Source organism: Alosa sapidissima, chromosome 13, assembly GCF_018492685.1.
Source record: "Alosa sapidissima isolate fAloSap1 chromosome 13, fAloSap1.pri, whole genome shotgun sequence".
Lineage (NCBI taxonomy): Eukaryota > Metazoa > Chordata > Actinopteri > Clupeiformes > Clupeidae > Alosa > Alosa sapidissima.
Genome location: NC_055969.1, coordinates 12,423,667 through 12,445,623, shown reverse-complemented (window position 1 = coordinate 12,445,623; position 21,957 = coordinate 12,423,667). Strand labels below are relative to the sequence as shown.

Below are 21,957 nucleotides of genomic sequence, written 5' to 3'. Positions count from 1 at the left end.
GGAGCAGGAAGTGAGAAACTTTTTTTTCTTTGCCCAGTGTTTTGACAAGTCAACGTCTGCTTAATCGGTTTGAATTATCTGCAAGGGACTCTCAGTGGACCCGTCCAAACAGGCCACAACCACAAATCACTATCAACCAACGCCAGGGCAGAGACACTCCAAAATTGTTTTATTGATTCCACACACAAAGACAGAAAAGTGCTGGAGGGGTTGCAGACACGCAGTCAACAGAACACCACCAACTGAAAAACAGCCGTTTTCCACAAAAGTTTAGGAACAACAACATGCTCCACTTGCAAACAAGGGCATTACTTTGCAAGTAAGAGGCTCCAAAGTTGCACCAAAGGAAAACTCTCAGACAAAACACAGAGACCCCCCCACCCCTAAAAAGGCTCCAGATAATAAACCCTGAGGATTTCGATTTTATTTCTGGCCTGGAAAATGCGTGGTAGTTGAGGGGCAGTTGACTAACAGGGAAGGGGCAGTTGACTAAGAGGGAAGGGACATAAAAAAGTGGAGCGCTCTGCGCTTGCTAAATAGGGGTGAGCAGACCTCTCCGGGGTCGGAGGCAGGAACAATGAAACCAGATAGCAGGACTTCAGCATCTCTCCGATGAATGAAAAGGTTGGTGGCGGCCAGGCCCTTGCCTCTCGAATAACAGCTATCCCACAGTGCCATGGGGCCAGAGACAAAGGGACATTGTGGGGCCGCGCAGGTGGGATGTGGAAGGGCCAGCGGCTGAGAATCCATTTCAAGCCTCTACGTAAGCCGAGACTGTGCTTCTCCCTCACACACACACACACACAGATACACACACAGACACACACACACAGACACAGACACAGACACAGACGACACATACACACACACACACACCTCACTCACTGCATGCTGAGCACACCCTTTCTCATGGGCAACATTGCTCCCAAAAAACTCAGGTTACCGGTTCACACAATCACTACCACTGCTGGAGGGGACAGTGGAGTCCAAGTTCTCAGCACAGAGTGAAGGTGCTCCCTGGGTCACAAGGACTTTCACAGGCATCATCTCAGTCTCAAGAAGTCTTTACTGCTCGAGGAATAGCCAGCCATATAAAATATGCCATACATATTTATGAACAAATATTCAAAGAAAGTCAACACACGAGACATTTGTTGTAGGCGAATGCCAAAACACCAAATGCCAAAGCATTTGTGTGCACCAGTGTGGAGTGTGGAATCTGACTGATGTGTAGAGAAGAAGGGAGATGTGAGGAGATGGAGGGGGAGGAGAGCTCATGTTTAAGTCCTCTCTGACGGCGTGCCTGAGGCTTGCGTGTCTGGAGGTTGGGGTAAGACACTCAGGCATCCCTTCACACAGCTTCGGCAAGTCGCATAGTTCTGCCAACTGGGCACCAGGAACAATGCGGACCCCGGGGTTCAAAGAATTTGACAGGCTCCTCCTCATACGATGCAGATCCTTAGTACAGTAGATCCTTAGTGACTGACTGGTCAAAGGGAATAAGGGCAGATATAGTGGTATGCCCTGATCCAAGCCTTTGCATGCAGACTGACAGCAGCACTGGCGTGGTGGGGACTGGCTTATGTCCGGGTCACTGGTAATAATATCCTGGCACTGGCGCGGGCTCTGCCACCACCTCATTCTTCCTTGCTTCAGGGTGGCATCCAGGGAGAGAGAGGAAAAAAGTGGCCACGCAATGTCAACATGGAGTTTATGGATCGGCTCGCTGGCTCGAATTGGGTTTCACCGAAGCAGTTAATCCATGTGCCGTGCACAGTCAGACACGCTATCGGGATTCAGTGCACTTTGGCCAAGTTCGATTTCATCAGACATGGCACCACTTCGGCCTTTTTCATTAATCTTTCTCATTTCAGATTTTTTAGTAGTCAAGCTGAGTATAACAGTATAATGCATGTTTTCTATTGTCTTCATATCTTCATAGGTTACAAAATATTATGGAAGAGAGGCAATCATATTTATATTGGCTATGGAACTTTGGAATTGCACAAAAAGGAATACTTACTTTACTTCTTAGGCATCATTACATTTGTGGTAATCTTTATATTGATGACATACTAATATGGGACATGTATGAAATCTAGAGGCTACTTACACTACACTGCTGCTGCAAATGATACTGTAGAACAAAAACAACAACATTGGTATCAGATTTCAAAAACTGGTGGTACTGGTGCACCTCGAAACTGAACTTTCATATCTGTGTGAACTTGGATCTTTATTTAGGCTAGCCGCCTCTGGTCTTTCCAAAACAGAGAACGTGTTCAGATTGCATTTTTTTCTCTGACCAAACAGCAAACTTCTGGCCCAATGACGTGCCCCAGGAAGCCGCTGAGATCCCGAAAAACCGCAGTCACAGGCCCTTTTCTCTGAGAAGCACACAGGCAGTCTTTGACAACATTTCTGCAGTGGACTTGGAAAAAGAAACGCTTGACACAGCAGAAACCAAATTTAATGGGGTTATGCAATACAGATGCACAGCGCCTGAAAAGAGCCCCCATCCATTCATCCAAAAAGGAGACGGCTGGGAACACACCGTGGTGCACACAGACACAGACTCAGACTCCGGTCCTGACTGATGGTTTTACTTCCATCGGATGCTCTTGGCTTTATTTGATAAAAAGTCTCCCTATGCCGTCTTGGCACATGGTGACAAGACAAAAGACCATTAGGCTTATTGAACAGAAAGTGATAAACAGAAAGACAGAAAGACATTGAACAGAATTGACACTACTACTATAAATTGCAGAAAAGACCAATCAGTTCTTTCAACTGTTTATTTGGGAGTAATTAGCAAATGGGCTTTAAGTGATGAAGGATGCAAATGATTAGTTCTGCTGACTTGATTTGTAGAAGTCTGAGGCAGCATTATTTAACATACAGACAAGTGGCAGGAAAGTTGCCCAGCAGCAATGACAGAGCGAGGTACTGTAGGCATCTAAACCAAAGACTCGGCGTCTTATTGAAAATGGAAATATGCTTTGCTGATCCCGATCTTTGAAGCATCAGGTGAACACCTCTCTTTGTGTTTTCCTCCATGGGCCCTTGTAGTCAAAATGAGGAGTTTTGTTTGCATGTTTGTGTGTGTGTGTGTGTGTGTGTGTGTGTCATGTGAGCACGGACGAGTGGGAGTTTCTACATTCTTAAACAGGCCCTTCTTTCTCTCAGAGAAACACTAGTCTTGTATGTAAGGGTCACTCTGTAGACCTTTTCTTTCAAACAGAGAGAGAGTGAGCAAAGTTTACAGCATAAACACAGAAATACTTTGCCTTGCCAGCACACCAAAAGCCACCCTGGTTTAACCACCAGCGGCACTGTTTTTGGCAATGCTGTGAGTGGGTCCTGTTGTGCACGGTGCTGACTTCCTCTTTGACACGCAAACAAGGCAGCGGTTGCACTCCGAAAGGGGAAACGCAGCCAGCCTCATATCCTGCAGCATGTGTGCATCACACAGTTTAGACACGCTGTCAGAAATAACAAAAGGAAGGTGCTCTTTCTTTTTTTTGGGCACGCTGCGTCTTCCGCTTGTAATTATGGGGGAGATAGCTGAAAATAACAAAAAGGTGTGTGAGTGTGTGTGGTGTGTGTGTGTGTGTGTGGACACTACTGTTAACCATAGCAGTTGGGGGCTTGGGGCTGTGCTTTGACTTAAAATAACACTTTTATGAAGTGCGTGTGTGTATGGGGGGTGGTGGTGGCGGTGGTGGTGGGGGGGGGGGGGTAACACCAATAAACAATGAACAACAAATTGTCGTCTAAAGGGAAATAACAGGGTAATTGTCACTATGTTTGGATAAAAGCCAAGTGTTTCCCATACATTGACTTATTTGTGGCGGCCTACCACAATATCAACATTGACCACCACACAATGATTTTCCATGTTACTATTTCAATTGGATGGAATTCTGACATTGTAAAGCTATGTGCACCTTTGCGCAGCCTCTCCTTGTGTCTCTGTCTCTCAACGAATCTACATGCACGTTTAAAGAAAACATTAACAATCCTGGAAGGCATAGAAGATGACTGGCTAAATTGTGTTTAAATCTGGTTAGCATCATAACCCTGCTGCACTAATTTGTTAAAAACTTTTGCATTCAAGTTAATTCTGCAAACCTACCACCACAAATAGAATTAAATTCTGTGGGAAACACTGAAAGCTTTGCTAAATACAAGCAAACTTTAATGGTCCACACCACGTTCATGTTGGCTCTATTTTCCAAAAACATCAGAAAAAAAGTTAAGTTCATCTGCCAATACATGATCCATATTCTCCTAAATGATCTCAAAAATGACCCTCCGACACTTTTTCCACTCCAATGCTCCAACTGGAATCAATCCAGCGTCAACTAAAACCCTCACTAACATGGGCGGGCTAAATTCTGTAAAGTCAACACGTCTAACAGGTCTAACGGTCAAGGCCATTCAATTCCTCGTCTCTTCGGTGGGGTCAGTGGATGGGTGTGTGCTGGGGTACTGCGCTTGAAATACGACCTTCCCTCATGGAATAAGCCCTTAACCGGCACGGACAAGAGCGGCACCATGGGGGGATGGGGGGGGGGGGGGGTTCAAATCATTACAGGGGTGGACCCTCACGCGTACAGTCAGTGTGACGTGGGTTATAATACATGATGTCAACCTTTTGGACATTACACAACTTGGAGCAAACTGTTGCCGTGATGTTCCAAGTGTCTTGGGGGTACTGGTAGAGGGAGGGGGACCGCACATTCAAAGAGTTCAGGGGGTGATGTCACCTCAAATAGCAAACACATGCACATAGACATGGGGGAACTGATAGTGCTCTACTGAATCAGGCCCAGTTACATTCCCTTTGCAAGTAAAAGGGCTTCACCATTGCCTCTGAGCAAAGGACTGAAATAATAAGACTAAATGCCACAAAACTGCAAAGAACTGGGCATCAGATAGGCACCAAATGCCAAAGGGCCTCAAACTGAGTGACCAAATATGTTCAGAGGTTGATAGCATGAGCTTTGCTAAGTCGAACATGATAAATAAGAAATGCTCAGAGCTGGAAGGCCAACTCGTGCACGTTTGTTTAGTTTCTGTTGCAAGAACGCTTTTTGCACACCAAACAAATATTCATGGCTGCTTATGATGATAAGTTGTCCACAAAAGTATCGTATGACAACTCGTGTGCACACATACACATACATATTTCCTTACTGAAGTCTTTGGATTACTTTGATCCTGTTTCTCAAGATTGATGTGTTTCTTTTGGGGGGGGGGGGGGGGGGGGGCTACTTGTTTTACTTGGAAACAGTTCTCTAACATCCAGTGTCCACTTCGCTCACAAAGCAGGCCACGCTTTCAGACGACTGCTGACAGATCCGAACCTAAAAATGGGTAACAGCCCCAATATAACTTTTCTTTTGGGAGGTAATCTGAGGCGAACGTCTTATAATAAATGATTTCTGAATTTAGAGCTGGCTGCGATCAAGGGTCTGCATTATACACACACACACACACACACACACACACACACACACACACAAGTTCGAGTGCTGCCAGGGCCAGAGACAGAGCGGAATTCAGTTGCAGCTGTGAACAACTTTTCAAGCTGCACGTGACCAATCTGGCTGAGAAAACCAATTTGCAATTCAAACCACACAAACATGTTTGGAGACACTGTGCACATGCATTGTGTATACATTTAATGCATTTGTATACACTCTAGATGCATTTGTTTTTGTGTTGTGGCTTTAAAACCAGGAATAACTGGTTGACTCCAACTTACACTACATTCCTAACAACTGGTTTCTGAATACGGTCATATCTGAATTAATTAGTTTGCGGCTACTGCCAAAGTTGCTTTCAAGTAGCTGTTTCAAACACACTTCACAGAACAATTCTTCATGCTGTACACATGGAGGACAAAAGTCCAGACACAAAGATCAGAGATCTGCTATGCTTCAACGACCCAGTCCTTGTTAAAAAAAGAAAAGTAAAAAAAAAAGAAAAAACACCATCCGTGTGGTGAATGTCAACACACAGATTACTCTGGCACTGTACGGAGGGTCAGGTCAGTGGTGTCCAAGGCAGGTGGCCAGTGGGAGTGCTGGGCCGGGGTCTAGGAGCTTTGTGCTCAGCGCAGGGCGCAGACTCGGGCCCACTGCTGCTTGGCTCTGGTATGTGGCTGGAATGCAGGGAAATTCCTCCCACTCAGTGCTGTTCACAGCAGCACTGCCCCCCCTGGAGGACTGAAGACCCCCCCCCCCCCCTCAACCCCCCCGTCCCCCCTCGCCCACCTTCCCTAACACACACACCCAAACAAACACACAAGCATCCCCCCAAACACACACACAGCAGCACAACTCTGCAAACACACAAGCAACCACCCTCCCAAACACACACACACACACACACACACAAACACATACACACCCCCGAAACAACTCCACACATACCAGCCCACGTTCAGTGTGGAGGACACTGCAACCTGCACATAATCATAACATTCTCCCCCTACGTCCACACCCCGCACACACACACAGACACACCCAAAAACAATCCACTTGCACACTAACCCACTTTCAGCCAGGAGAACACTGCAAGCAGATTCCCAACCACCAACACATCCCAGGCATCCCCACACATACCGACCCGCTTTCAGCAAGGACAGCAGACAGAGCAGGGGACGACTTGCACTCCTAGTGCCCCCTGGTCCAGCCTATGCACACCGGTGTGCTTACAGCAGCGAGGACACAGCCTCTTAACCATCCTTCACACAACTGCACTAGAACCAAAGGGGGGGTACAAAAAGCTCTGGTCAGCTGGTTTCGACAGTTTACATCTGTTGAATGAGGGGAATCAACAGAGAGATATGGGCCAGGTTCTATACATGGATCTTGAAAGAGAAATGAAAATCCATTCATTCCATGTATGGGGAAACAGGCCCAAATGCATAATAGGTCTCTCCCTCTCCATCTATACATTGATGTAGATGGATAGGATTAAGCACTGACCACAGTGTTTATACACAGGGGCTTTGGGGGGGGGCATCTATAATGAATACATTCCCCTATAAGTCTCCCTCCAGCCCCACTATACCCCCATCGTCCTGGACACCCAGGGCTCACTCTTTCTTTCTCTCTCCTTCTCCTCCATGTCCACCCCTTCCCCCCCAGCATGTCAGGCCGATTGAGGCGAGTGGCCTGACGAGCAAATGGCCCAGTAGCCAGAGAGGGCCTGGAAGTGGAGCACAACCTCCAAAAGGGCACAGAGGAGAGGAGAGGAGAGGAGAGGAGAGAGGGAAAAAAGAGGGAGAGGAGAGAGGAGAGGAGAGAAGAGGGGGAGAGGGGAAGAGAGGGAGAGGAGAAGAGAAGAGAGGGAGAGGAGAGAAGGAGGAAAAGGACAGAGGATGGGGGGGGAGTGGAAAACAAGGGCTTGCTGCTTTAGGATGGGGGTGGGGGATTTGATCTCTCATCCACTCATCCACTCATTCATTCACTCTATTTCACACCACTATCACACAACAGGTGCCAAAGGCAGCTACACTACTGAACGTCAGAGCCCTGTTGAAGGAGAGATCTTAAATCAAAGCCCTGTTTCTCAGACGATGCAAGAATTCACTTATGGAGAACATGGCTGTGGTGTGCCCAGGGGCTATCCCCAGAGTCCGAGTGGCATCTAAAGGGGTTTTCTGTAAATAATTATTTTCTGCTAATAAAAGAATGTGTGAACAACAGTCAAAGAATGCAAATTAAATGGGAACATTTTCCAATGACTTCTAGATAGGGCTAGGTCAAACTGTGTCAACATTCCTAGATATGCTAAACCCACAAATGATTAGGCTATTCCCTGAAGTCAGTTTTAGAATTAAACTTTGTTTATGTTCATCAATGAGTGACCATTCACGGCAACTGCCAAACAAACCAGTAGGGTCTGTCAGAAGGTCTACCAGAATTAAATTAAAATGTATCATACAGCATGTCGATTGTTGGGAGATTTGGGTAATTCTTGGTTTTTACCAATGAGCAAACTCTCTCATGTAGATTTTGGGCTTGTACCCCTTCCATACGCAGACATAATTAAAGTTGTACAAATTTCCCATAGTTTATCCTGACCTTGACCTGAAACGGTATGCCTTCTATGACCCTATCAAATACTGCTCAAGCATTAAGATGGGAAAGTCCAATGGTTTTCCTCTAGCCTACCTTTCTCTTCTGGCTTCCAAACACTCCTATGTATCCATTGCCCTCACAATTTATGCATCAAGAATGTGGTTGGTCTCTTCTAGGAAAAGGAGCTCCAGAAATACACCCTCGGTCCAGAACAAAATAACTTCCTGTACAGCAAATACTGGTCGTGCCCGAGGGAGCGTGGAGAGAGTGAGAGAGAGTGTGTCCATTGACATCTTATCAACGTGACCCGCGCACACGACGCAGGTTAAACATTCACTTGCCTTTGCTGATTCAGAAGGGGACGTTGTTGGGATCACACGGACAGAACTGTGAATGATTCAACAGGTTACTACCGAAGAAGGACAGTCGTTCCGCCCCTTTAGAAAAATTTTAGGTTTCTGGAAATTCTGGCAGACAGTTGTGGTTAACCTTTGACAATGTTGCTGCGAATAAGCAGCAAACACTTTGCTCTTGTAAGGCTTCTTCTGCAACTCTGCACAAGGGTCCAGAATTACAGCATATTTTTAAGTCATCTGTAATGCCTTTTCTTCCACCACTACCAGACCAAAAAAAGAAAATAAACTTCTCACAGTCTTTCGAGATAAAGTCCAACTCAACTTAAACCATCAATCTTTAATCGTAGAATGACATGGTATCGTGGAGGGCAAGATTTCTTGGAAAACAAACATCGCCATACTAAATAAAGGTGAGCCTGGTCTGGTCTGGTGTGGTGTTGAGTAAGGTTACTGCAAAAGCCACAGCCTCTACCCTGAGAGCAGCCAGAAGGCTTTGACCATGACCACCGTGTTAAAAGACCAGCACACAACTCCCAGATGGCCAGCTGTTGGACGGCTTGAGATTTCCCACTAAGCACACTGTGAAATATCTGTGTAATTCACACTGACAACGTGCTCAGACTGCGCAAACAAAGAGCGCTAACCTCAAGTCCAAACATTTTTGAGGCCATCACCAAAGAACCAACTCCTCTCTGCAAACAGTGAGCCCCCGCAAATTGGCATCGAGCAAAACAAAAGGTGATTAAAATAACCAATTTGTCAACAGCTGGGTGTGCCATATTGCAGCAGGCCCATGTGGCTGGGAAAAGTTGGGCTGTTTTGGTTGGAGCACTGAGGGGGTTGCTGGAGGCCACTGTGGCCCAGCCTCTGGAGTGAAGGGCCAGTGTGAGAGCCCCATGCGGCCCGAGATGTCGCCCACCACTGCCGTCCTCGTGCACATCAGGATCTTAGCTACTGATGCAAACTGACAGGGGGGAAATAATGGCAACTCGCAGGCCCATGGGATCTATACACACACACACCTCACTAGAGAGAGAGAGAGAGAGAGAGAGAGAGAGAGAGAGAGAGAAGAAAGAAAGAAAGAAAGGCTGTGCTGGTTTGCTAGTAAGACCAGCAATATGAGGAGCACTGGAAGCTGGACAGCAGTCAGTCGTTCACATGGTCACATGAGAGAGAGAGAGAGAGAGAGAGAGAGAGAGAGAGAGAGAGAGAGAGAGAGAGAGAGAGAGAGAGAGAGAGAGAGAGAGAGAGAGAGAGACACTCCACTCATTGGAGAATCTGGGCCAAATCCGCCCAAAGAATCACATGCATGGCCTCTTCTGGGAAAGAGGCAGAGAGACAGAGATACGGGGAGAGGGAGATAAAGAGAGAGAGAGAGAGACACAGAGAGAGAGAGAGAGAGAAAAAGAAAGAAAGAAAGAAAGAAAGAAAGAAAGAAAGAGAAAGAGAGAGATAAAGAGAAAGAGGGAGAGATTAACATAGGTAAAACTGGGTGTTAGACTCTGGGAGGAAGGGAGGATGGTGAGGGACATCTAACTGTCCAGCCAGCTCAACTGGCCTGTATTTCATGGATAAACTTAGACATCAAAAATATATCAGACAGCTTGCAGTGGCTTAGATATTTATACAGATGCTAAATTAGCCAGTGCTATTACAAGTGTGTGTGTGTGTGTGTGTGTGTGTGTGTGTGTGTGTGTGTGTGTGTGTGTGTGGAGGCGGAAGGGGGTGTAGTGTAGCTTTTAGGAAACAATTCTGCCTTAATAAGGTATTGGCAGCACTAAAAATGTAACATGCCTTCTCTCTCCAAACTTGAAATACATCCTTACTATAAATGATCCGCATGTGTGTATAGGCTATATGACGTTTTTTAAGAGACACCCTGAGTGGGGACAGGCTGACAGATGACAGACATGCAGAGAGGAGAGTTTTACAAGCCTAACAATCCAACCCCAATCTATCATTACACCATCGCTTTTTCTGTTTCACCCGCACATACTGACCCCAAAAGCTCAAATGAATGGCCTTGACCAGCACTGTGGCTAGTGATGTGGCAGTGACGCTAGGCTTCCATTCCATCCACACGACACAGCACAGTTCATTTGCTTTCTTCTGTGCCGGCTTTTTCAACATGACACAGATTTTTAAAAAAGAAAGGCAACAACAAAAGTAGCATCAAGGAGTAATATGTTAAAATTAGTGCCATCAGCCATGAAAGACAGGCCGCCTTGCCTTTTCAAAGGGACACATGGCTTGTGGATAGTGGCTATTGCATCACAAGATTCAGCTGAGCAAGGGATAAAAAAAGATTAAAAAAAGCAAGCAGGTTATGGAAAGATCTGCAGTGCATTTACGACCAAAACTCAGAAAGTGCTGCCTCAGGGATGGGGTGCGTAGGGAGAGAGAGAGAGACAGTGTGTGTGTGTGTCTGAGTGAGTGATTGAGAGTGAGAAGGGGGGCAGAGTCTATGAAGAGAAAGAACTCGACCTTGGAAAAAAAGAACAGAGGGAGACAAAAAGGAAAAACAACTGCAGAGGGGTGACCCGGGAAAGACTGGTTGTGGGTGGAGGGGGTGGGTTGTTCGGGGGGTGGAGGTGGCGGTGGCGGTGAGGGGGGTGTTGTATTGGAGTGCGCCAGCCCAAAGCAGCAGCCCGGATGATCACATTGTGGAAGAAAGGCGTGGCTAAGTAAACATTTCCAAGCCTTTCCAAAAACAGATCAGGCTTTAAGCTAATGGGGTGGTGGTGGAGGTGGTGCTGGTTGAGGCAATTGGGGGCGGGTCAGGCAGGGTACAGAGATAACTAAAGTACGAAAAGGCAGAGTGAACAAGTGCGACTTGGAGCGAGCGCTGCCTTTTTGCTGGCCCCTCTATGTTAAAAGGCGAGCCGAGGGCTCCTCACTTCTCATTACGGGTCGGCCCGCTGTAGGACGAGGCTATCTGGAGCTCACAATGTATGCCTTTGTGTGGCCTCCATCAGCCAGGCTGCCCGCATTGACACAGACACATACATGGGGACTGTTGGGCGCTGGGACAGCCAATCAGTTACCAGGCCCTCTTATTTACAAACGGTCTCATGGATCCTCTCATTGCTCATACTGTGAGTATGAGCAGTGTGTCCAGGGAAAGGGAAGACAAAAGACAAGGGGGAGGAATATTGATGACGAAGCCACATCCTGAACCTGCATCTAACACCCCCCACTCCACACCCACATAAATAAACACACACACACACACACACACACACGCACCTGATGCTGTGGAAAAATCCCACTCAATTACTCAATTGCAAACTGCACAGGCTAAAACCATGACACTCTTTCTGGAGGATGTGTCAGTCTTAATAACAGGCTTCACTCTGCTCTCTTCTCCACTCTTCCAGTCATTTGACTACGACATGACTTGTATTGTGCAATTAAGCTCGGACACACCATTGACTTATATGGAACAGTAATGTAGGGTAAGGAAGTTAGTAGGTGGGAAAAGTTCCATGTCCATAACACGCACACACACAAACACACATCAGAGGGAGCTGAAACTACCTTTTTTGGAGTTACGGGTGTAGTCTTTCCCTCTTGTTCTTCAAGTGATAATGTATACTCTCAAATAATAGATGCAAATGAGAGAGACAGACAGGCCAGACATACAGGGAGTTGTCCACGGGATTATCTTTTGTCTATGTCTACTGGTTGTACAGGTTTGACACGACAGGCCAGATTGAAGCTGCTAATCAAACATAAATCATCTCTCATCTCCATCATTATGATTGTTAGAAAAATAAAAATGGCTCATACTTTTTGGATTAGGTCTAAACAAAATGCTAAACAAATGAAGGATAACCTCAGACAATCTACTTTTACACTCATGTTTAATGTTATGAAGATGAGTCACTGTGCCATCATGAACAATCAGGTCTGTATAGGGTAAAATACGCAACACGGAAAATTACCACTGAGGCTCATAATTTGCGGCAGACAAGCGGACTCTTGAGGTCGATTATAAATATTAATCACCAATCTCCTGTCCAAACAAAGATTCTTCTGGTCTTGGACCACTGCAAAACCTTTAATGTGCAGCCTGACCTTACAGAAAGCCATTTAGATTCACAGTTTGTCAAATAATAATGAGAGCGGCTCATGTTTCCTTCAAGCCCCTTTACTCAAGCCAAAGTTAACTCTGTGTGTGTGTGTGTGTGTGTGTGATTAATTTCTTTGGCAATTCACGTAGCCATTGTCTAAAAAACAATGGTCCCCTCACAAGCTTGTATTATTTGTTTTGTCTCTAACTCTGTGGAAGACCTAAGCACCTCTCCAAGAAAAGCAAAGATGGACAGAAAACGCTAGGGGAGAGTTTATTTCTAATGAGGCGGCTTGTTATTCTGCCTGCGTAGCTCAATACATACTGGTGGCTATGGACTTCCTGTCAGCTGTGCAGTCTCAATTAGCCAACACACACACACACACACACACACACACACGGTATCCAGAGAAGCCACAGCCCTGCACATACATCCCAGTGTTTGTTCAGTGCCATTAAACACCACTCACTTCACATAAACAAGCCTTTATATGCATTACAAAAAAAAAACGAAACGAAACAAACAAAACAAAAGCAATTTTTAAGATTCTGTGAGATAATGTTTCAGTTTTTCACAGGAAGACCCATCCACGTCTTTTTTTGCAGGCCCCATGCTGTGTAATATGTTTGTGCGGTGCGCATCTACGGAGGGCGTGTACACATGAGATGTTGCTTTAACTGGTAATCTGGGCCTGATTAGGCGGGGACCCATGTGTTGACTTTTCACATGTAATCTCCAGCTTGCCTCGTCCTGCCGCTAACCAAACAGACCCTGGGGGAGGAGCGGGGACCCCCAGGTCTGCCGACACGGCTCACGGGTATGGAAATATCCGGGCCTTTTGTTGCCGGACTCCAGCCATGAGCGCTCGGCTAACCCGAGGGCTTTAAAGAGCCAGCGCGGCGGTGACCGCGGGGAGGCCCAGGCGGGCGAGTTTAGACAAAACACAGTCAAGCCCCCACTCCGCTCAGCGCCGCTCAGCTCAGGAGCAGGAGCCCCCGCGCCTCGACCCTCTTCCCAGCTCACCCTCGCCCCGGCAGGCAGGCAGGCCTCTCCGCAAGGCCCCCCCCCCATAACGGCACACACACACACACACACACACACACACGCCTAGCTCAACACAAAACACTAAAGCCCAGCAGTATGGAGCACATGGAAAAAAAAAAAATTCAGCCAGTCGAGAACCTGGAAGCAGAACTACAGAGCAAAATGGCACTCTGATGCAAACCGTAGCTTCAAAACACAAAGCAGAAACAAACTAAAAAAAAGTCACATTATATGGGAACTGAAACAGAGACGAATGCTAAAATTTGATTCCATATGCTCATGCTCTCATGCAAAGAACAAAAGTTAGAACAGCAGGGCCAGCTGAGAGCTTCACCGTGTGACAAAATGAGGATCAGCTCAAATCATTAAGTTGTCTGTTACTGGTGGCGTGTTCCATGCTGCATTGAAACTGCATAAAAAGGCTGACCAGCTGAAACGTGAGCAATCTGAAAAGGGAACATGGATAGCCAGCATTTACATGTGTATGTCCTTTCTGTGCAAACAAAGGCCTCAATTTGGTACAAACCCCCTTTTTGCCCCCTATTTCTCTCCAATCATATACAAATTACAACAAATAGCATTAGGCCTGCTCAAAACAAGGTGCAGAGTAGTGAGCGGGACAATGGGTGGCTTCTGACCCCGCGAGAAGAATTCAATTTTAGAGCATTCTTGCCCTCGGCTGCCTAGCAACCAAGCATTTCAGAATACTTCAGAGTCTGGCAACCCTGAGCAACAGCCCATAATAAACATTGGCCTGTTAGCCCCCGTTACGTTCTTTACATTTACCCAGGAACATCTTAAACCAGTCTGGAGGCTTTCTGCAAAGGGAGGAATAGGATGAGTGTGTGTTTGGACGGGGGGGGGGGGGGGGGGGGGTCGTCTGGGATAAAAAGAAGGAAGGCACATGGATCTAAAACTCAAAGCAGTCATTCAAGATCGACTATTACTCCACAGAAGGCAGGTCAGACACACACTTTTGTATTCAAAAAGTATTCAGGTGCACAGTTGCAAAGTCCGACACACATGGATGAGGTGCTAAATGGAAGAGTCCCTTGTGGTGGCAGGGCCAAATAAACGGCACTGCTCACCTTGCCTGCACTGTAAAAGCCTGTTATATCCCCGCGAGCTACAGTGTCACATTTCGCACTCAAACGCCACTGGCTAAGCCCCCATCACACAACATTCATCAAGCGCGATCCACCAAGGCTCCTCGGCCTCCGCAACTCAAGAAGAGACTCGCTGTTCTCATTTAACAAATATTTTTCACCAACTGTGGCTGCGGCTTTTTCCTCCCCATCAGTTGGCCTTTCAGCCTGGTTCTCCTGGAAGTACACACGCACAGGGGGAACCTCAGGCCCGACGGCAGACTTTTTCGGGTTCTTTTCTCGTTGTGGCCCTTTCCCACGCAGCAGAAGACAGCAAGTGACCAACTGTTGTGTGTGTACTTAAGAGCAAACTGTTAACCGAAGAAGGGCCAGTCACATTGCAGGCTCTCTTAATGGCTTTCAAGGGCAGTCGGTGTCCAGATGTCAGCCAGCCAGATCACCAAAATACAATACTGGTCAACCCTGATATGCTCCATTCCCAAGAAATGAGACATATACAACCAGAAGAGAGGTTTTCCAAGGGGAATTGTTTTCACTGATATACCAAATATGTGGTGGATACAAGTAAAAATGGACATATTAGGGAAGAGTCCATGTTTTAAGACAGTGAAACAAATGACTATACATCATAGTGGTTGAGCAGTATAAAACAACCACGACCCCTAACAGGCAAATTGCCAAGCATGCTTTTATTTAACCAGAAACGTCCAATTTTAGGACTGATTGCAGGGAGGGGCAAGGAGCGTTCAACACAAACTACTTCTGGTCTGATTACACAGCTGATAGAGGTACAGATAAACAACAATGCCCCTATTCCAACTCAGAAATCTTCCTTATTACAGTGAGTCTTACACAAATATCTGGGTAAAGTCATTAGGAATTGTTAAGACAAATAAAAAAAAAAGATCCTTGTGGACTCTGTGGACAGAGTTTACAAATGCAGGCCAAAAGACTATTTGTTCATTTCACTTGCACTGTAAAACTGATTTACCAGGTCAAATAGATACATAGTTCAGTAGTTCAGTGAAGACAATACAAAACTATTCACAACATCCTAATAAATCCTTTAACACCTCAGAACTTTAGTTTTTGTTTCCAGGATGGGGGTATCTCGTCCTGTATCGGACTAGCTGCCTACTGTAAACCAGAAATGTCAGAACTCCAGCCACATCCGTTGGAAAGGCAAACAAATTAATTGCGATCTGCGAGCTGGGAACACCCACTGGAGCCCGACCAATTCGCCTGCTTCCTCTCCACTGGCCCAAAACCCTCCCTCCAGGCTCCTGTTCACACCTGAAGTTACGACCTAAAGTGAAATTAATTTATATTCTACACGTAGGCAATGAGCAGACCAGCAGGGCTAATATTTCAAATGTGGTTAATAAACTTTAACTCTACAATAGCCTATATGAAGTGTCTTATCATAACAGCTATGAGGGATATGCCATCTTCAGGTCATAATTCTTTCAAGTGCCTTGAATGTGTGTGGACACTGCAGGATGGCGAGAAGTTAATCTCACAATTGCGCCTCGGGTGAAACTGTCACTACAGTTAGAGGGGGGGCATCTTCAAAAGGAGAGAAGAAAAGAGAACTAGCAAGCCTGTGAATAATTTAACCCCTTTGAAAATGACAGCAACCACAGAAGAAGAATTAAGGGTCGCTTTTGATCTTTCGTCAGCCACTCACACAACAGCGTTTGAGCTCCTGTGTCTTTAATATTGCTCAAAACATCTGGTCTCGGGGGTCACTTCAACACCTGTTGAGAGAGCGTACTGCATTACTACATATACACCTGAGACATCCGGGAGGTATGGACGGAGGAGGAGGAGGAGGATGTTAACAACAATGACTAGCTGCACAAAAGTGCATGACACTCCTTTGCTCACCTGGGGGAAATGTGCTAGGCAGTGAATAAGACCGTTGACGCAAAGAGGAGGCGTTCTATTTGTCTTACTCACAGAGAAACAGGGAAAGTAAAAAAAAAAAAACACACACAGGTGTGTTGCGAAAACAACCTCTATGTGAAGCATCACGCTCACCATTAGAATACTGCAATGTGACTATACTAGCCTGAGGAAGGTAACATTTTTGCAAACTTGCACCAATATCCACATATAATAATAACGACCCTCAGAGCTTTGGATATCTGGTGACTGATGAGTATCAATTACCCAAACGTAGGGGTTGGGATAAACTAGTCTAACTGTAACTGAAACATTCAGTAAGGGAGGTCACTGATATCAGATTGTTCTGTGACAACTGACAGGTGCTCCACAGTTCATAAAACAGTAAAAAGGCATTAATTAAAAATTCCAAAGTGTCTCAATAAAAACTATGACCAGCGATGTTATTAGGTACACCAAGGACTGATCTTTGTGGTTTAATAAGGAGAAAAAGATAGTTTTAGTCAAATAAAGTGAAATAAACAGCAGCTGAATTTTTGGATTGTTGCATAAATCAACAAAATGTAACTGCTGAGGTTTTAAAAACATGAAGGGAGTTCCTCATTTCATAATTAAAAATACAATCGCTACAAGTCTGATTGGGAGAAAATACAGAGTTCGAAGATCCTGTGGTTTGTTTAGGCTGACACGAGAGAGGATGTGAGTTGTTTGTTCGAACTTCACCATTGTATTGAGGGAGGACTCCGATGCTCAGTCTTCGTCCATTATCCTAAACAAGAAAAACCTCGACAATGGATTCCATCTCCCATTCCAGCCGTTTCTTTACCTTTCAACATCCTATTCATCTTTCATTATCTGTACAGTTCCAAAAGCCAAAGGCTCATATTGCAGCAAATGTGACTTTTTCAAAAAAAGCTGTCATTCATCCAAAATCTATGGATGTTCTCACGTGATCATGTTCAGTGATCTTAGCACTTAGCATCCGAAATGAGACTTATCCTTTTAAAAGGTTAAAAGTGCGCAGGGGGTATATATATATATTTATTTCACAACAGCCATCAGTTAGAGTGTTGAAAACATGGACTACTCTTCAACAGAAGATTATCTGGTGACTGTCAGTCTTAAAAAGAACTCAGATCATTAATATCACAATCACAAACGGCACATTTGAACAGAAGGGGGTATGGGAGAGAAATTCTCAATCACATAGGAACAGAGACAGATGCCATAACACCAATAAAATCAAAGCTCATGTGGTGCATCTCGGCTACTGCTTACCTCTCACTCTTTCAAAAGTTAAATAGGCATATTATTGTATTATTGTCCAGGAAGAACTGATGTTATAAATCATATTCCAGCAAGGAAATGTGGGGTACAGATTAACAAAATTCTGCTCCACAAAAACGATTTTCACAACACAGGATTTGTGGAGAAATCATCTTCCCATAGCACAGCTGGATTAATCAACATCCATGGCATACGTTTACAGAACAGAATAATCATCCTCCATGTGATCACCTAATCCAACAAATCTGACCTGAATAGAAAATAGAATTTGACCTGGGTATGGAAGCATATTACCCACACCTAGTGACCCAAAAGGCAACAATAAAACAAACTAAACAGCCAGAAAGCGAGAAACAAAGTTGAAACAAAGTATGACAATATGCTCGAATACCGTTATCTTAGACATTTTCTAGTGAGAGACTGGACCTGCATCTGGGACAAACATAGGCCTACCAAGTAAGGTCAGCAGTGGTCTGCAAGTGACCACTTGACGCCACAAGAAACGTGGTAGTTTCTCGATGCATTACGAACCAAAGAAATACACAAAGACCGAAATTCGCAATATTCCAATTTGTAGGCTATATGACGAAAACTCGCAGATAAGAGGGGAGCGCACTACCCTAACTAGCGCACCATAGCCTATGTTAACTGAAACAACCCACATTTAACCACACAGACTACTACAAATGTTGACTGGTGCCTTAGTCTCTGCCCCGTTTACATAAATATGGCAAATTTCGTTTATATTCCTGCAAATTCGCGAGAGAACACTTTGACAGTCTGGTTCATAAGTCAGTGCACCAACTTTAATGACAGAACGTTAAAAAGGTTGACTTATTCTGAGAATGTAGCCGTTATTCACACAGAAAGCCTCCCTAAGTTAGATCTCTGCAGTAGCTAACTAATGTAAAACTATTCCCTTTCGGATTGCTATCATTTATGAATACGCAAAAGAATGCAACAGGAAAATATGATCGTAGGCTATATGCAGCACGGTTTAAGTGTGCGCCTCCAGGCAAAGACATTTTTGAAGTTAATAAAAAGTCAGAGCTGGCATCAAAGCAGCCCCCACGTAAGCTCATTTGTCGTCCAGCAATACTAAACACCCTAAACATGCCAAGTCGTAATGTTACATTAAAGCATCATGATATTCTAAACTTACCAAATTTGCTGTTTTGCAGTCACTTCCACTGAAGTTCCGGTAGCACCATTATCGGCGTTGAGATGGTCGCTGCTGTTTTTAAAAGAAGTTTTCAACAATTCCTGAGCGGCAGTGGACAAACTATTGCTTGCTTTATCAAAGAGAATATCACCAGTTAATGAGTCACTTTGTTGAATATGATGCGTCTGTTGCAACAAAGTAGCTTGAACAGCACCGGGCGAGGAAACAGACAAGAAGTGCAGCTGCGCTGATATCGGAGCTGTCCCGGTCTCGGGAGATAGGAGCAGCACCTCGGGTTTATCCAGATCCACACTTCTCACTTTCCGCAGCTCTTTACGTCTCCATTGTGAATTTTCCCCGGTGCTTCTCTTCGACTTCCCGGGACTACTTGGGAGACCTGGAGTAGACAAACTTCCCTGAGGTCCGCTTCCAACGTTTGTGCCGTTATTTGACTCTACAGTTCCCGACGACGAGGACGAGGTCCGGCTCCCCGCCGTCGCCATTTTCTGTCCTGAATTTTGCCACTTAATAGGTTCTATGAAAGAGGAGTGGAGGGAATTGGGGGAGGGCAGGAGGGAGGAGCGAGGGCACTTCCACTGTTTACATACGTCCGTAAAAAGCGTACAGTGCTACGTTCCTTGCGTAATATTGCATTAGTTCCTTACAAGTTAAATTAGACAAACTTTCTATTAGATTCCATCCATGGGTATTTTTCCCGATTAATGCCCTAAACTTAGGCTAGTTAATATGCACAGTTTTTATCAGCATAAATTAGTCGTTTGGCTTAGCCTAATTCTTTAGGCTACAAATGTCCCTGTCTATAAAATTTGCTTCACTAATTTCAAGCCATCAAGCCATAGCTATAATTTATATCCATTTCACAGATTTCAGGCGGAATGACGATCAAAAGAAGTAGTATATGCCAAATGAATGTAAATAAGCGGTGAATTGAAGAAAATGAAGAAAAATAATATGGATCTTTATGTTTACAAGCCATTAGATTATTATTTTAGTCTACATTGAGAAACTATGCAAGATTTAGACTACATCTAAGGGTATAGAATGCATTTTGCCTTTCAGCAAGGACTCAAATAGTTATAATCATGAATAGTTATTTCGTGTTTTTTTTATTCGTGAGGGCGTGTGTTCTATATTCAAATTTGAGATCAATAAGCTGTTACACATGCTACAGAAAGTGTTTATGTGTGCCTATATGGTTTGGTGTGATCAGTTATACACTTTTGCCTACATGTGAACTTAGATGTCAGAGGCACCTATCAGCAAAATAATTTTTTTACACACACACACACACACACACACACACACACACACACACACACACTGTCTCTCTCTCTCTCACACACACACACACACACACTCCAAAGCAAAACCCAATTTCCTTTCAATGTGGATCCAATCTATCACTAAGCGCTATTCTTAGCCCCCTGCTTCCTGCAGCTTCCGCATTTCCTGCTTCACGTTGAACTGACCCGCACCTCTGTATGCTCAATCACTCACACACACTCACTCATTCATTCACTCACACATACATGGCACTTTAGAAAGAGAGTGGTCAGTCAAACACTCTATGTTAAGACATATTTGGGGCATGTAAAGTCTAATGAAGAAATATTGCAACACCACTGATTTTCTGTAGGGAAAAGATCCTTAGGGATGGCAGATGGTTTGTTTTACTTGGATGTCAAGAAAATGTAAACAATATCATCTGGCCATCTGGACTAAAAGTATGATTTGAGTAACAGGCTGTGGTGATAATTGAATATAAAAAAGTTTTCTCCTTTGCTTTCTTTCTAAAGTAATATAGGTCATAATATTTGTTCTTTGCTCAATGCTTGCATGTTGCATCTTCATGTTGCAAAAGATTTTAAATAAAATCAGAGCAAATCAGACTCAAAGCCAAGTACCACAGTTAAGCTGGAATCACATGACCCCTTTATACAGGGAGCAACAGTTGACCTGCATGCACACAAAGGCTTGGGCACCGCTGCCATGGTGACCCATACTGTCAGACATTCTTAATATAGAAAGGGCCCTTGCAGGTGAAACAGAGAGAAAGAGAGAGAGGGAGGGAGGAAGAGAGAGCAGGGGAGAGAGAACAAAAGGAATCGGAAGGGGTGGGGGTGGAGAAACTTTTTTTATTTTCCCCCCCCGTCTCTCTCAGTATCCAAAACACTTGTTGTGTTTCAAGTGCACTTGAAACATCAGGGTATTAGTGGGAATGCACACATCGCAATTGTGCTGTGAGAATGTGAACAACGCTGTGTCATGGATGCGCCGGTCGGACGATGTAGCGCATGGTCCCCTAACACCATAGCTGCTCCATAGTTGCTCCATACCTTACATACAGCTGGCATAACTGTGGTGAACCCAGGGATCCCACCATTTCAATTGCCTTGTCAACTTTGTAGTTAAAAATACACTGCATATCTATTTTAATGATTATGACAAGGTTATTTGTGGTAGGTTGAGGGTGGGGTATGTGGTATATATGGAATATCCTTACTAAATCATAGGATAAATCAAACTTATAACACAGCAATAGCATTTAAAAAAATCAATTATAGGACATAATATGTGTTATATTGCACTTTTAATTCTATTTCTGGAAAGTATTTGTCATGTCAGCAAGACTTTCTTTGATTCATATATTGTAGCCATACTGACAAACATAACTAATACACAACAACTTAACAGCGCCCTCTCTTTTATTTTATTATTATTTAAAGAGAGAAAAAACATTTGTGATGCTGTGAACAATCCATTGTGTCACGTTTCATACCAATGACAAGTCTTTGTCAGTATTCAAGATGTTTCACAATGGCGAGGTGAATTTGGCCGAGGTCTCTCCCTCCCGTGGACATGCCACTCATTCCATTTGATTGGCCATCGATTTCACACCGTTGAACT

At 44.7% G+C, this 21,957-nt stretch overlaps 1 protein-coding gene across 1 annotated transcript in view; it reads right to left on the bottom strand.

Annotated features, from left to right (window-relative positions):
• Nucleotides 1-19,532, bottom strand: part of map3k1 (mitogen-activated protein kinase kinase kinase 1, E3 ubiquitin protein ligase) — a 45,071-nt gene extending 25,539 nt beyond the window's left edge. The window contains exon 1 of the mRNA XM_042058678.1: nt 19,030-19,532. Within this exon, the coding sequence (XP_041914612.1) occupies nt 19,030-19,532 (503 nt within the window). The remainder of the gene's footprint in view (nt 1-19,029) is intronic.
• Nucleotides 19,533-21,957: the final 2,425 nt, after the last annotated feature.